Raw genomic sequence first — 14,584 nt, 5'->3', positions numbered from 1 at the left:
GGTGGTTAGTAGACCGGCGACGTCAAGTGGTGGAGCTGGAGTAGACGTTAGTCTTTTTCTACCATTTTCTGCTACACGGGGCACAGACATAACAAGAATATCTGGTGTGGTGGTCCAAACAGTCTGTCTAATCAATACACCATCACATTGACTGCATTTTGTGTGTGCACCGCCTTTAGTGATTAATTGCCTGAATAGAATATCTAGCAATGAAGTGTCTGTATTTAGACTAACCTGAAAAATGTAGCTGAAGTAATGCTCATTGTGTGAGATGCTGTTTTTGCAAGTTCCACAGCTATCAGTATGCATAGCACTGATCACTGTTTTAATGCCCAACTCTTTTAACCAGGAGTAATTGATACGTCAAATCTAGATGTGTCCAGGCCTCTGAACTGCAGACAACAAGAGAGCAGCAAAGTTCTTATTTAATATCTGAACATTTTGTCATGGATTGTGGGTCAAAATGTTTGAAGGTAGTTTTCACTATCCTGAGATATAACAATGATGCAAGGATGAGTTGAACTAACAGTTTGAAGCACTGTTTGCAAATCTACATATTGTTATCTTTGTATCATTTAAGAAATCCTGCTGAAATTTCAACCTATTGACTGGATTTGGCACATTACACTGTAAATTCTGATCATTGTTCATCCCTGTCTTTTTCATTAAGACTGAATGATTCAGAACTTATAGCTGGATTCATTTGAAAAGACCTATAGAGATGCTTTGGTGCTTTTTTTCCTTTTCTCACAGCTTTCCTCGGGTTGCGGAAGTATGCGTTGCCTTTTGGGATTTCCAAGTTAGGTTTTCTCACATGTTTCTCTGGATAGCTTTATTCAGAGTATAGATTTTGACAATGCACTCGTCAATTCTATGTTTTGTATCATCAAGAAATAAAACTATGATTTTGAACATTACCTCACTAATTGCTGTACTTATTCTGTCTTGGTTTTGACTTGTATGATGCAGAAAACCTCTGTACATTTCCTGTCAAAGGTCAGACCAAGTTGGTTTTACAGGGACAATGGTTTTGAAAAGTGTGTCCAACAGCCCTTTCTTAAAGTAAGGGTTTTGATTAGTGTCCAATGCACAGATACTAATGTCTCACAAGAAATCACAAGAGGCCCGTACATTTTTAATGACTAACAATAACAACAAAGAAACACACTATTGATAACTATACCTACTTGAAAATAGAGTTAAACTGTAAATGAATGTGAATTGGATAGCCTATGGATCTGTAATGCATTGAGTGTAGTGCGATCCTCATCTCATTTGAGTGCTGGATTTAGGCCTCAGGGTTGGGGTCAATTTGAATTGAAGGCTGTTTATTTTCATTTTCTTCAAAATAAGCTGATAAGGAAAAGCTATTTAAGTCAAGAAGCAATTTTTCATTTTCATTTTCTAATTTAAAATTACTTCCAGAATTTATTGACTTCAATTTGACTCCAACTCATGTAGACCTATTAAATTAACAACACATAGACCTCCATACACAAACAGTAATAGTGACACAAAATGTACCAATAACAACCAAAACACTGTATTGAGACCAATGTGGGTTTAACAGAATCGTTGGAAGGCAATGAATATTTGGGATAATATATAACTATAGCAATATGATTTTACTAGGATATGGCCTCAAAAATATTTTACTTGTTGGGCCAAGATACATTTTTGGCACAGGTGAAGGCTGGCCTTGGGTTGATTTTAATGTGTAGTCCCGTGTGGCTCAGTTAATAGAGCATGGTGCTTGCAATGCCAGGGTTGTGGGCTTGATTTCCATGGGGGACCAGTATGAAAATGTATGCTCTCACTACTACTGTAAGTGGTTCTGGATAAGAGCATCTGCTAAATGACTAAAATGTGTAGAAGGTGCAACTGGCTCATCCTTAATCTAGGTTAGTATGTCAGTCCTACATTGTGTCTTTGAAGTAACTAGTCACCTGCTAATAATTGGTATGTGGCACCTCCATTAGGGCAAAGCATGGGTTCATGAAAGTCTAGTATGGAATGGCATTTTATTTCACACTGGAAGCAAACAGGGTAAGCTAAAACATCATTTTATAGACCTACAGTGTATTATTGCATTGGGGGTGGAGTAGAAAGTGTTGCTGGGTATTTAGACCAGAGTCCCCCATGAAATGACACCATATATAGATTTTACACCAGTGGAGGCTGCTGAGGGGAGGACGACTCATAATAATGTCTGGAACGGAGCTTATGGAATGGCATCAAACACGTAGAAACCATATGTTTGACACCATTCCACCGACTCTGCTCCAGTCATTACCACGAGCCCGTCCTCCCCAATTAAGGTTCCACCAACCACCTGTGCTACAGACTCTACAGACTATTCCCAACCCTCTTTTTACAGTGGCACATAGTACTTTTTTCTCTACAAGCCCATGTGTAATTTATAGGCCTACAGTGTATTGCATTGGGGACATTTGTTTAACTTTGGGGGGAAATGTAAATGTCACTTAAATATGAACAAATATGAATCATTGTTAATGTTTAGACAATTATCTTTCATATATTATGAATAAATACAGGTTAATTACAGTGTTCTACTATTACGTGGGGGACTTTTATTTAGACAGTTACAAAAATTCCCTCACCCGGAAGTACTTAGACGCCGATAGTGGGTGACGAGAGGCTGGGTTATTATAGGACAGGGCTAGAACACAGTGCTTCATTCCAGTCTTTGGTTAGAATATCACCTAAGGAGTTCGAACTTGTTTCATCAACCTTTGGCCAAAAGTATTGTCTATCCGTAGGACGTGGAACGTAACGCAACGAAGTTCCGTGCCTCAATAAAGGAGCCCTGGTGCAAATGTTTAACCGCAAGTTTTTTCAAGACTGTTTATGATCTGTGACCGTGATGTTTTGTTGTTCCGCGAACCAACGTATACGTCTCGGACTTTTACGTTGGTGGTCTCTGGCAGCGTGTCCAAATAACCTCCAAGACTCTTCCTTGTTGATTCTGAAGGCGTTCTCGACCTCTCCCTGCTCTTCAACCAAGAAAGAGGCGAGCAAACCCTTGAAGCAGTGGACTCTTGTTGTTAACCCCTTCAGCAAAGTACGGGTTCAGCTCCAATGTCACATCTCCGTACGACCTCTGGACCCGCACGCTTTCCCCGAGGCGAACCGGGCCTTCATCACCATTCATGGCACCAGCGCAGATCAAGCCGTCCAACTAGACAACTTCCAGGTGCACTATGATGACCAAAACAAGGAACTGTACATCTTGTCCGAGGTCAAAAACAGCAACGTGTCAGTGGAGTTGACCGCTCCCATCAAAAGTGGTGAGTGTTTTGGTTTGTGAAGTTGAATCATGAGTTTAGAGCCACTGTCTGCTTCATGAATTAAAGAAGTCCATTGAGAGAATGGCTCTAGGTGTACTAACTGTACTAGGATCAGACTGTCAGCTGATGCTCATGATTACATTATTGATATGATGACCCCCTAGCCAAGCACTTCCCCTCCCTCTTATAAAACCAGTGATTAGTTAGATATATGACAGCAAAACGGTGAGTGAAATCACGTGTGTGTGTGTGTGTGTGTGTGTCAGACCTTTACATCACCACTCAAGGAGAGGGCGACGTGCATGTCCAGAAGATGGAGTGTGATACCTGCAGGGTGCAGACAGAGAGGGGGAATTGTGTGCTGCACTCAGTCAAGGTAAATATGAATATGATTAAAGTCTGTACAGTCCAGTGAAATATGAATAAGGTTATAGTTTGACTAAAACTACAGCCACATCTGTTATAATGACCCAGCAGCCCCTTCAATTCTTATTCAAAGGGCTTTATTGGCATGGGAAACACATGTTTACATTGCCAAAGCAAGTGAATACAGAATAAATATATAAAGCATATAGATAAACATCGTAGCAATTGAAAAGGAACAGTTTGGAGATTATGAGAATTATTAAACCAAAAGGTGAGGCCACAACAGTTCACCTGACATGAAACTTAATCCAAACATTACATTAACCACGTTTACATCCACAACTTTCATTTTATTTGATTTCACCTTTATTTAACCAGGTAGGCTAGTTGAGAACAAGTTCTCATTTACAACTGCGACCTGGCCAAGATAAAGCAAAGCAGTTCGACACATACAACAACAGAGTTACACATGGAATAAACAAACATACAGTCAACAATACAGTAGAAAAAGTCGATATACAGTATGTGCAAATGAGGTAGGATAAGGGAGTTAAGGCAATAAATAGGCCATGGTGGCGAAGTAATTACAATATAGCAATTAAACACTGGAATGGTAGATGTCCAGAAGATGAATGTGCAAGTAGAGATACTGGGGTGCAAAGGAGCAAGATAAATACAGTATAGGGATGAGGTAGTTTGATGGGCTATTTACAGATGGGCTATGTACAGGTGCAGTGATCTGTGAGCTGCTCTGACAGCTGGTGCTTAAAGCTAGTGAGGGAGATATGAGTATCCAGCTTCAGTGATTTTTGCAGTTCGTTCCAGTCATTGGCCGCAGAGAACTGGAAGGAAAGGCGGCCAAAGGAAGAATTGGCTTTGGGGGTGACCAGTGAGATATACCTGCTGGGCGCGTGCTGGTGGGTGCTGCTATGGGGACCAGTGAGCTGAGATAAGGCGGGGCTTTACCTAGCAGAGACTTGTAGATGACCTGGAGCCAGTGGGTTTGGCGACGAGTATGAAGCAAGGGCCAGCCAACGAGAGCATACAGGTCGCAGTGGTGGGTAGTATATGGGGCTTTGGTGACAAAACTGGTGGCACTGTGATAGACTGCATCCAATTTGTTGAGTAGAGTGTTGGAGGCTATTTTGTAAATGACATCGCTGAAGTCGAGGATCGGTAGGATGGTCAGTTTTACGAGGGTATGTTTGGCAGCATGAGTGAAGGATGCTTTGTTGCGAAATAGGAAGCCAATTCTAGATTTAATTTTGGATTGGAGATGCTTAATGTGAGTCTGGAAGGAGAGTTTACATTCTAAACAGACACCTAGGTATTTGTAGTTGTCCACATATTCTAAGTCAGAACCGTCCAGAGTAGTGATGCTAGACGGGCGGGCAGGTGCGGGCAGCGATCGGTTGAAATGTAAAGCAGTGGAACCTCCTCTGAGGAGGAAGGGGTGGACCATCCTCTGAATTTCATAAAAATAGAGAAATATTAAAGTTATGCTAAATAGATTCACATGTCACCAAATAATGGATTAAAACACTGTTTTGCAATAAAGGTCTACAGTAGCCTCAACAGCACTCTGTAGGGTAGCACCATGGTGTAGCCGGAGGACAGCTAGCTTCCGTCCTCCTCTAGGTACATTGACTTCAATACAAAACCTAGGAGGCCCATAGTTCTCACCCTTCCATAGACTTACACAGTAATTATGAGATCTTCTGGAGGACACCCTCCAACCAATCAGAGCTCTTGCAGCATGAACTGACATGTTGTCCACCCAATCAAAGGGTCAGAGAATTAATCTAGTACTGAAAGCATAAGCTACAGCTAGCACTGCAGTGCATAAAGTGTGGTGAGTAGTTCAAATCAAACTGTATTTGTCACATGCGTCGAATACAACAAGTGTAGACTTCACCGTGAAATGCTTACTTACAAGCCCTTAACCAACAGTGCCGTTCAAGAAGAGTTAAAATATTTACCAAGTAGACAAAAATAAAAAGTAATAATAAAAAGTAACACAATAAGAATAACAATCATGAGTCTATATACAGGGGGCACCGGTACCGAGTCAGTGTGTGTGGGGGTACAGGTTAGTTGAGGTAATTTGTACATGTAGGTGGTGGTGAAGTGACTATGCATAGATAATAAACCGCGAGTAGCAGCAGTGTACAAAAGGGGGTGGTGGTGTGTGTCAATGTAAATTATCCGGTTGCGATTTTATTAATTGTTCAGCCGTCTTATGGCTTGGGGGTAGAAGCTGTTGAGGAGCCTTTTGGTCCGAAACTTGGCGTTCCGGTACGCTTGCTGTGCGGTAGCAGAGAAAACTGTCTTTAACTTGGGTGACTGGAGTCTCTGACAATTTTATGGGCTTTCCTCTGACACTGCCTATTAAAGAGGTCCTGGATGGCAGGAATCTTGGCCCTAGTGATGTACTGGGCCGTTCGCACTACCCTCTGTAGCTCCTTACGGTCAGATGCCGAGCAGTTGCCATACCAGGCGGTGATGCAACCGGTCAGGATGCTCTCGATGGTGCAGCTGTAGAACCTTTTGAGGATCTTGGGACCCATGCCAAATCTTTTCAGTCTCCTGAGGGGGGAAATGTTTTGTTGTGCCCTCTTCATGACTGTCTTGGTATGTTTGGACCATGATAGTTCGTTGGTGATGTGGAGACCAAGGAACTTGAAACTCTCGACCCGCTCCACTACAGCCCCGTCGATGTTAATGGGGGCCTGTTCGGCTGCCATTTCCTGTAGTCCACGATCAGCTCCTTTCCCTCACTGTTAGCAAGACAGAGGTTGTTGTCCTGGCACCACACTGCCGGTTCTCTGACCTCCTCCCTATAGGCTGTCTTGTCAGTGATCAGGCCTACCACTGTTGTGTCATCAGCAAACTTAATGATGGTGTCGGAGTCATGTTTGGCCACGCAGTCGTGGGTGAACAGGGAATACAGGAGGGGACTAAGTACACACCCCTGAGGGGCCCCAGTGTTAAGGCTCAGTGTGGCAGACGTGTTGTTGCCTACTCTTACCACCTGGGGGCGGCCCGTCGGGAAGTCCAGGATCCAGTTGCAGAGGGAGGTGTTTAGTCCCAGAGTCCTTAGCTTAGTGATGAGCTTCATGGGCACTATGGTGTTGAACGCTGAGCTGTAGTCAATGAACAGCATTCTCACATGGGTGTTCCTTTTGTCCAGGTCAGAAAAGGCAGTGTGGAGTGCGATTGAGAATGCGTCATCTGTGGATCTGTTGGGGCGGTATGCGAATTGGAGTGGGTCTAGGGTGTCCGGGAGGATGCTGTTGATGTGAGCCATGACCAGCCTTTCAAAGCACTCCATGGCTACTGACGTGAGTGCCACAGGGCGGTAATCATTTAGTCAGTCCCTGTGCCCAAGGAAGCGAAGGTAACCTATGGTGGTCTGCTTGAAACATGTAGGTATTACAGACTTGGTCAGGGAGAGGTTGAAAATGTCAGTGAAAATACTTGACAGTTGGTCCGTGCATGCTTTGAGTACACGTCCTAGTAATCCGTCTGGCCCAGCGGCTTTGTGGAATGTTGACCTGTTTCTAGGTTTTGTTCACTTTGGCAACCTTTATCGCGTTATTACAAAGTCATCCAGAACAGCTGGTGCTCTCATGCATGCTTCAGTGTTGCTTGCCTCGAAGCGAGCATAAAAGGCATGTAGCTCGTTTGGTAGGCTTGCGTTACTGGGCAGCTTGCGTCTGGGTTTCCCTTTGTAGTCCGTAATAGTTTTCAAGCTCTGCCACATCCGACAAGCGTCAGAGCTGGTGTAGTAGGATTCAGTCTTAATCCTGTATTGACGCTTTGCTTGTTTGATAGTTCGCCTGAGGGCATAGCGGGATTTCTTATAAGCGTCCGGATTAGTCTCCCGCTCCTTGAAAGCGGCAGCTCTAGCCTTTAGCTCGATGCGGATGTTGCCTGTAATCCATGGCTTCTGGTTGGGATATGTACGTACTGTCACTCTGGGGACTACGTTGTTGATGCACGCTTGTAAGCAGGAATCAGAAGGATAGAATCATGGTCAGATTTGCCAAATGGAAGGGGGAGAGCTTTGTTTGCATCTCTGTGTGTGGAGTAAAGGTGGTCTAGGATTTTTTTTTCTCTGGTTGCACATGTGACATGCTGGTAAAAATTTGGTTAAACTGATTTAAGTTTGCCTGCGTTAAAGTCCCTGGCCACTAGGAGCGCGGCTTCTGGGTGACTCTAGAGAGACAGTTTTGAACAAATTAATTTCTTCAAAAATGAAGGAGAAGCAAAAGAGAGCGCTAGCTATATTTCATAGTGTTTTTCTTTTCACTTAGTCAATCCAGCTAGCTAGTTTAGCCTACTCAAACAGAGGGGTGCTATTTTAGCTAGCTAGCTATGGCTATCGAACACTGGAACTCTTCCAAGTCAAGGTAAGCTTTTGGTAATTTATTGCCACTGAGGCCCGCCAGTGTAACTGCTTGCTGCTTACTGTACTGCATGATTGTTTCTTAACTATTTTTTCCTTTGACACATACCAAAAAACAGGTGTGATCATTCTATAGGGGTCCCTGCAGCGTACGCTCAAACCGGTGTGATTAGAACGCTTATTTAGAGCGTCCAGTTTCAATTGACGCAAGTCAGCGTTTGAGCTGGCCACACTGTTTTTTAACAGAAACATTTTGCACAAACACAGTCCCTACAAAGTTATGTTCTGAATGTGCCCAGTTTGTTTTTGGATGCAATGTTCAGACATTCACAGAATTAGAGACAGCATAACACAATCATGCAAACCGGAAGATGTAGGCTACATAAGAATTTTACACACATCATAGGTGTCCATTACAATCTATGCAATAATCGGAATGCATTATTTGTCACAGTACTTGAAAACATGTGAATAATACAGTAAATACATTATCATAAATATATACCTACATACAGTAGAAACTACATGATATACAGATAATTAGCAGGCAGCGCGGGTTAACTGTCCTGTTGCGTAACAATCACATTTTGTAACAGTGAGTGCATTCTGACATCACGTGCATAAAACAACTCACGCTGGGGTGACCGTTAGAGATATTTGGAACTCGCACGTGAAAAGGTTGATTTCGATTTGTCAGTGGGTGCTTCACCCTCAGCACCCCTACTTCCTGTGGCTATGCCTAGAAGGTTAGGGGGGGGATTAGATATTGCTTGGGCATGCATCTTCTTGTGTGGGTTTTGGGGGCAATAGGAGGAGAGCAAAAAATATTTCCATCGTAAAAAAATCTTCTATTCTACAGGGTCACCAGGTGCAGGTCCACTCCCAGGGGGGCAACGTCACTGGGGTGGGAACCATCCATGGCAATGTGGACATCAGCACCTCTGGACACAGTGTACAGTAGCTGCTGTTATACTCTGAGACCTACCCTACCCAATTCTGTTTATTTTATAAAAGTATATTTGTGCTGAATGGTATGTGTATTACAGTTAATAGTAGATATAAGCTCTTTTTGTGCTCTGTCTGTAGGCGGTGAATGTGAAGAAGATCCAGGGTACTACTATGAACGTGTCGACAGAACATGGCCCTCTGAAGGTGAAAGCCATCTACGCTGAGTCCACCACCATATCGTCCTCTTCAGGGAGGATACAGCTGGGACACATACATGGTGAGGAGGGGAGTGCTGCGCATATAGTGGATAGTACATTTAGCATTGCATAGTAACATGGCCTTCATGAGACTTGAAACATGGTCACCCCAGAGCTTTGGCTTTAATGAGTCAATGGTATTGACAGTGGTTTGTGGAATACTTTGTTATTGTGATATCGGTTTGAATTCACACATACAGTTGAAGTCGGAAGTTTCCATACACCTTAGCCAAATACATTTAAATTTACCACAGGTGGACTCCAAGTTGTAGAAACATCTCAAGGATGATCAATAGAAACAGGATGCACCTGCACTCAATTTGGAGTCTCATAACAAAGGGTCTAAATACTTATGTAAATAAGGCATTTCTAAAGACCTGTTTTCACTGTCATTATGGGGTGTTGTGTGTTGATTTGAGGGGGGAAATGAATGTAATACATTTTAGAATAAAGCTGTAACGTAACAATATTTGGAAAAAGTAAAATGGTCTGGATACTTTCCGAATGCACTGTATATGTTGGCCAAAATATAATACTGTATACCTAGTCATATACAGTTGAAGTCGGAAGTTTACATACACCTAAAACTCAGTTTCACAATTTCTGAAATGTAATCCTTGTAAAAAATTACATGTCTTAGGTCACATTTTGAGAATGTGAAATGTCAGAATAATAGTAGAGAGAAGGATTTATTTCAGCTTTTATTTCTTGCATCACATTCCCAGTGGGTCAGAAGTTTACATACATACACTCAATTAGTATTTGGTAGCGTTGCCTTTAAATTGTTTAACTTGAGTCAAACGTTTTGGGTAGCCTTCCACAAGCTTCCCACAATAAGTTGGGTGAATTTTATCCCCTTCCTCCTGACAGAGCCGGTGTAACTGAGTCAGGTTTGTAGGCTTCCTTGCACACTTTTTTAGTTCTGCCCACAAATTTTCTATGGGATTGAGGTCAGGGCTTTGTGATGGCCACTGCAATACCTTGACTTTGTTGTCCTTAAGCCATTTTGCCACAACTTTGGAAGTATGCTTTGGGTCATTGTCCATTTGGAAAACCCATTTGCTACCAAGCTTTAACTTCCTGACTGATGTCTTGAGGTGTTGCTTCAATATATCCACATAATTTTCCTGCCTCATGATGCCATCTATTTTGTGAAGTGCACCAGTCCCTCCTGCAGCAAAGCACCCCCACAACATGATGATGCCACCCCCATGCTTCACGGTTTGGATGGTGTTCTTCGGCTTGCAAGCTTCACCCTTTTTCCTTCAAACATAACGATGGTCATTATGTTCAAACAGTTCTATTTTTGTTTCATCAGACCAGAGGACATTTCTCCAGAAAGTATGATCTTTGTCCCCTTGTGCAGTTGCAAACCGTAGTCTGGCTTTTTTATGGAGGTTTTGGAGCAGTGGCTTTATCCTTGCTAAGCGGCCTTTCAGGTTATGTCGATATAGGACTCGTTTTACTGTGGAACACCTGTTTCCTCCAGCATCTTTACAAGGTCCTTTGCTGTTGTTCTGGGATTGATTTGCACTTTTCGCACCAAAGTATGTTCATCTCTAGGAGACAGAACGCGTCTACTTCCTGAGCAGTATGACGGCTGCGTGGTCCCATGGTGTTTATACTTGTGTACTATTGTTTGTACAGATGAACGTGGTACCTTCAGGCGTTTGGAAATTGCTCCCAAGGATGAACCAGACTTGTGGAGGCCTACAATTTTTTTTTTCTGAGGTCTTGGCTGATTTCTTTGATGTTCCCATTTCTTTGATGTTCTCAAGCAAAGAGGCACTGAGTTTGAAGGGAGGCTTTGAAATACATCCACAGGTATAACTCCAACTGACTCAAATTATGTCAATTAGCCTATCAGAAGCTTCTAAAGCCATGATATCATTTTCTGGAATATTCCAAGCTGTTTAAAGGCACAGTCAACTTAGTATATGTGAACTTCTGACCCACTGGAATTGTGACAGTGAATCATAAGTGAAATAATCTGCCTGTAAACAATTTTTGGACAAAATTACTTGTCATGCACAAAGTAGATGTCCTAAACAACTTGCCAAAACTATAGTTTGTTAACAAGACATTTGTGGAGTGGTTGAAAATCACATTTTAATGACTCCAACCTAAGTGTATGTTAACTTCTGACTTCAACTGTATTTTTAATTTATTTTATTTCAACTTTATTTAACCAGGTAGGCTAGTTGAGAACAAGTTCTCATTTACAACCTGGCCAAGAATAAAGCAAAGCAGTTCAACACATACAACGGAGTTACACATGGAATAAACAAACATACAGTCAATAATACAGTAGAAAAAGTCTATATACAGTGAGTGCAAATGAGGTAGGATAAGGGATGTAAGGCAATAAATAGGCCATGGTGGCGAAGTAATTACAATATACCAATTAAACACTGGAGTGATTGATGTGCAGAAGATGAATGTGCAAGTAGAGATACTGGGGTGCAAAGGAGCAAGATGAGTAAATAAATACAGTATGGGGATGGGGTAGTTGGATGGGCTATGTACAGGTGCAGTAATCTGTGACTATACTGTATACTGCCAAATACTGGCCAGCACTTTTAGTTAGGGCCCTGAATTTTTATTGAACATGTGACATGACATGCAAAAACCCTGGGCCCTATTTATCAGCTATATCTAAGGTAGAGTTTTTCCTGGTCAGGACTGTTTTGGTTTAGTGACTACCATTATTCAGACTAGACTTAAATGCTTTCCCTAACTTGGTGTAAACAAGATGATTAAGTTGTGGATGGCCTGAGTGAGTCACTGCTTAGATAAATCAAGGTTAGGTAGAGTGAAAGAAGAAGAGGAACCTCTGGCAAAGAAAACAACCAGGAAGAGCAATTAACAGAGAGAAAGTGAGGCGAAGAGGATGAGTCAGCCATAATTAATGGAGATTTCCTCTGAGATAGACAGCCTCTCTGTTCTCCTAGAGGACATGGAAACCATTAGCCTGTGAGCTCTCTGGGTACATCAGCATCTCACGTTTAGTTTCTTTGTCATACAGGTGATGCCACAGTGCGGAATGAGACTGGAGATATAATTGTAGGTAAGTGGGCCAATACTCTGTGCTACATTTGAAAACCGATTGTGTCAAATTTTGTTTGAGGCTATTTTAACCAGATTTTAAGCGTAATATTTTTCTCCTTTGACACGTTTTGCCAGATGGTTCTAATAATGGCTACCTGAAGGTGTTGTCAAACAGTGGAAACATTGATGCATATGTAGGAGACAGTGGCAGTGCAGAAGTCCACTCTCAGCAAGGTAAACATAATAACATTCTGGGTGGATGTACTAGGTATAGAATGCTCAATAGGATGAGCCATATCTGGTCATCCCTCTGAATTGACTCTCTCTCTCTCCAATGTTGCACCTCTGACCCAGTCTTTTCCTGTCACTGTCTTCCCATCACTCTTTTCTCTCTTTTGCTTTCTATTCCCCCCCTCTCTCAGGTGCAGTGTCTGTGCGTGTCCACCCCTCTATAAGAGCAGGAGTGCAGCTGTGTGGAATGTCAGTAGAGATCAGCCCAGAGATAGTCCTTCAGCAAGCAGAGAGAGATTCCAAAGATAGCATGACTACTGTCACTGGTCAGTCATCCCTATAAATACTACTGGGACTAAACTCACCAATGAGTTACACTTACTCCTACTATGTTTACTCACCCAGTGAGTACAGTACACAGCTGCTACTGTTACTACTAAACCCACCCGATTCCATTTTTTCTGCTCTCCCTGTAGGCCATATGAATGGGCAACCCCAGGGTGACCAGTGGATCAGGGCCCAGGCAGACAGAGGCTCCGTCACCCTGAAGGCACAGAGCTGGTTTGAGTCTCTGAAGCTGGGCAGCTGAGGCTTCACTCCTACGCTCCATTCCAACACTTCCAAAAATGTCCTACCTCCTTCCTGTCTACCTACTGAACTAAGTCCTCAGGGACAAGAAGTGTAGACATAACTATCTCACTGACTGTGACTGTTGGGCAGAGTCCAACCACAGTTGTCTTTCTCAACCACAGTTGTCTTTCTCAGTTGTCTTTCTCTGTTGTCTCAGTTGTCTTTCTACTGCTAAGCTGACATAGGAGAGAAAAAAGAAGAGAAAGTTGCCAATGTGGAACTGGGAGACAGATCAGTGATAGGATAAAAGGAATCGCCCTCTGGGAGTCTTGACACATGCAGACGGAGAACCCCATGAGAGCAGATTTAAACAAAATAAAATCTAATTGATTTCTGTTCTCAATCAATAGTTTTTGGTGAATATCATGAAGTTAAAATCACATCTGTAGCATTGACAACGCCTACTAGGCTTTATTACGTGTCTAAATGCAGTTGCAAAACATGATCACGGTTAGTAGAGGCAACTCAGTCATAATGTTTCTGCTTTAGCCAACTGTTGTCATGAAATGGCTCAAGCATAAATCTAGTGGCAGCCAGGCTAGTTCAGTCATTGGCTGTTTCTGAATACCCGCGCTTGCGTTTTAAATACTATGCGAAAATAGAAAGTTTGATAGTATGTGAAATGTAAATGTTTTAGCTTTCTTTTAATGGCAGGATGTATATTCGCTTTGACTTTTCATCTAGTAGAATTCATTGCACACTATTGAGGAAGATAATTGCCTTGTTTGTTATGACAAACCAGGAGAACCTCACTCTTAAGACTTTCTGATCGTAGGGTTGAAACTGCAAAATGTACTAAATGTTTTTGGATGCTTCGTAAAGGATGTGACCACTGTTTGTTGTTGTTGCCTTTATTTTAAACTATTCATGGGGGGTTCAATTTACTGTGAATAAAAAATACTGGGAAAAGTGTTGACACCAACACTGACAATGAAATCATTGAGGCAATTTAGTTTTTTAATATTATTTAAATGCAAAACATATTTGCTGTATGATGTAAATGAAATTCAATCTGTGTTGTAATGCATATAAAAATCTAGATCCTTTCTCCCACTCAGTTGAAATGTTTTGATGTAAAAGCTTTACATAAATGTATATACTGCATTGATGTTCTAAAATAAATTCAACAATATTTCCTAGCCTAAAAATAATCTGTTGTGGTTATTCATCTGTGGTCATTTGAGTCAGGTGCTTGACATTGAGCTAGAGTTAAAGGTGCAGTGAATGGTAGGGATTTGGTTTACCTTAAATTGGTAGTTGGAATGTATATATAAACTCAGTCCTCGTGTGTTTGTCTGCATGGACTGTGTACTCATGTTGTGTAATTGTAGTCCTCTCCACAGGCCTTTATCAAATTCCTATTTTTGTTATTTTTACCTGGTGCTGGC

At 42.1% G+C, this 14,584-nt stretch overlaps 1 protein-coding gene across 2 annotated transcripts; it reads left to right on the top strand.

Moving 5' to 3' along the window:
* The first annotated feature begins 2,580 nt into the window (after positions 1-2,580).
* Positions 2,581-14,344, top strand: fam185a (family with sequence similarity 185 member A). Of its 2 annotated transcripts, XM_071343633.1 has the most exons (8): positions 2,581-3,308; positions 3,575-3,684; positions 8,942-9,034; positions 9,169-9,307; positions 12,313-12,354; positions 12,471-12,569; positions 12,758-12,892; positions 13,043-14,344. In XM_071343633.1, exons 1-8 carry the CDS (start codon positions 2,885-2,887, stop codon positions 13,153-13,155), a joined length of 1,155 nt encoding a protein of 384 aa, XP_071199734.1. In that variant the 5' UTR covers positions 2,581-2,884; the 3' UTR covers positions 13,156-14,344. The 2 variants fall into 2 exon arrangements, with proteins under 2 accessions (XP_071199734.1, XP_071199735.1); XM_071343634.1 differs by lacking the exon at positions 12,471-12,569 and having other exon boundaries at positions 2,663-3,308.
* Positions 14,345-14,584: the final 240 nt, after the last annotated feature.

This window comes from Salvelinus alpinus, chromosome 15, assembly GCF_045679555.1.
Source record: "Salvelinus alpinus chromosome 15, SLU_Salpinus.1, whole genome shotgun sequence".
NCBI lineage: Eukaryota > Metazoa > Chordata > Actinopteri > Salmoniformes > Salmonidae > Salvelinus > Salvelinus alpinus.
This window is presented reverse-complemented; position numbering and strand designations above follow the sequence as displayed.

Bases quoted from the DNA above. Each gene is read 5' to 3' on its own strand.
- fam185a (XM_071343633.1), top strand. From the start codon at position 2,885: ATGTTTTGTTGTTCCGCGAACCAACGTATACGTCTCGGACTTTTACGT. The intron at 12,355-12,470 runs GTAAGTGGGCCA...ACGTTTTGCCAG, and splicing joins GACTGGAGATATAATTGTAG to ATGGTTCTAATAATGGCTAC. The intron at 12,570-12,757 runs GTAAACATAATA...CCCCTCTCTCAG, and splicing joins AGAAGTCCACTCTCAGCAAG to GTGCAGTGTCTGTGCGTGTC.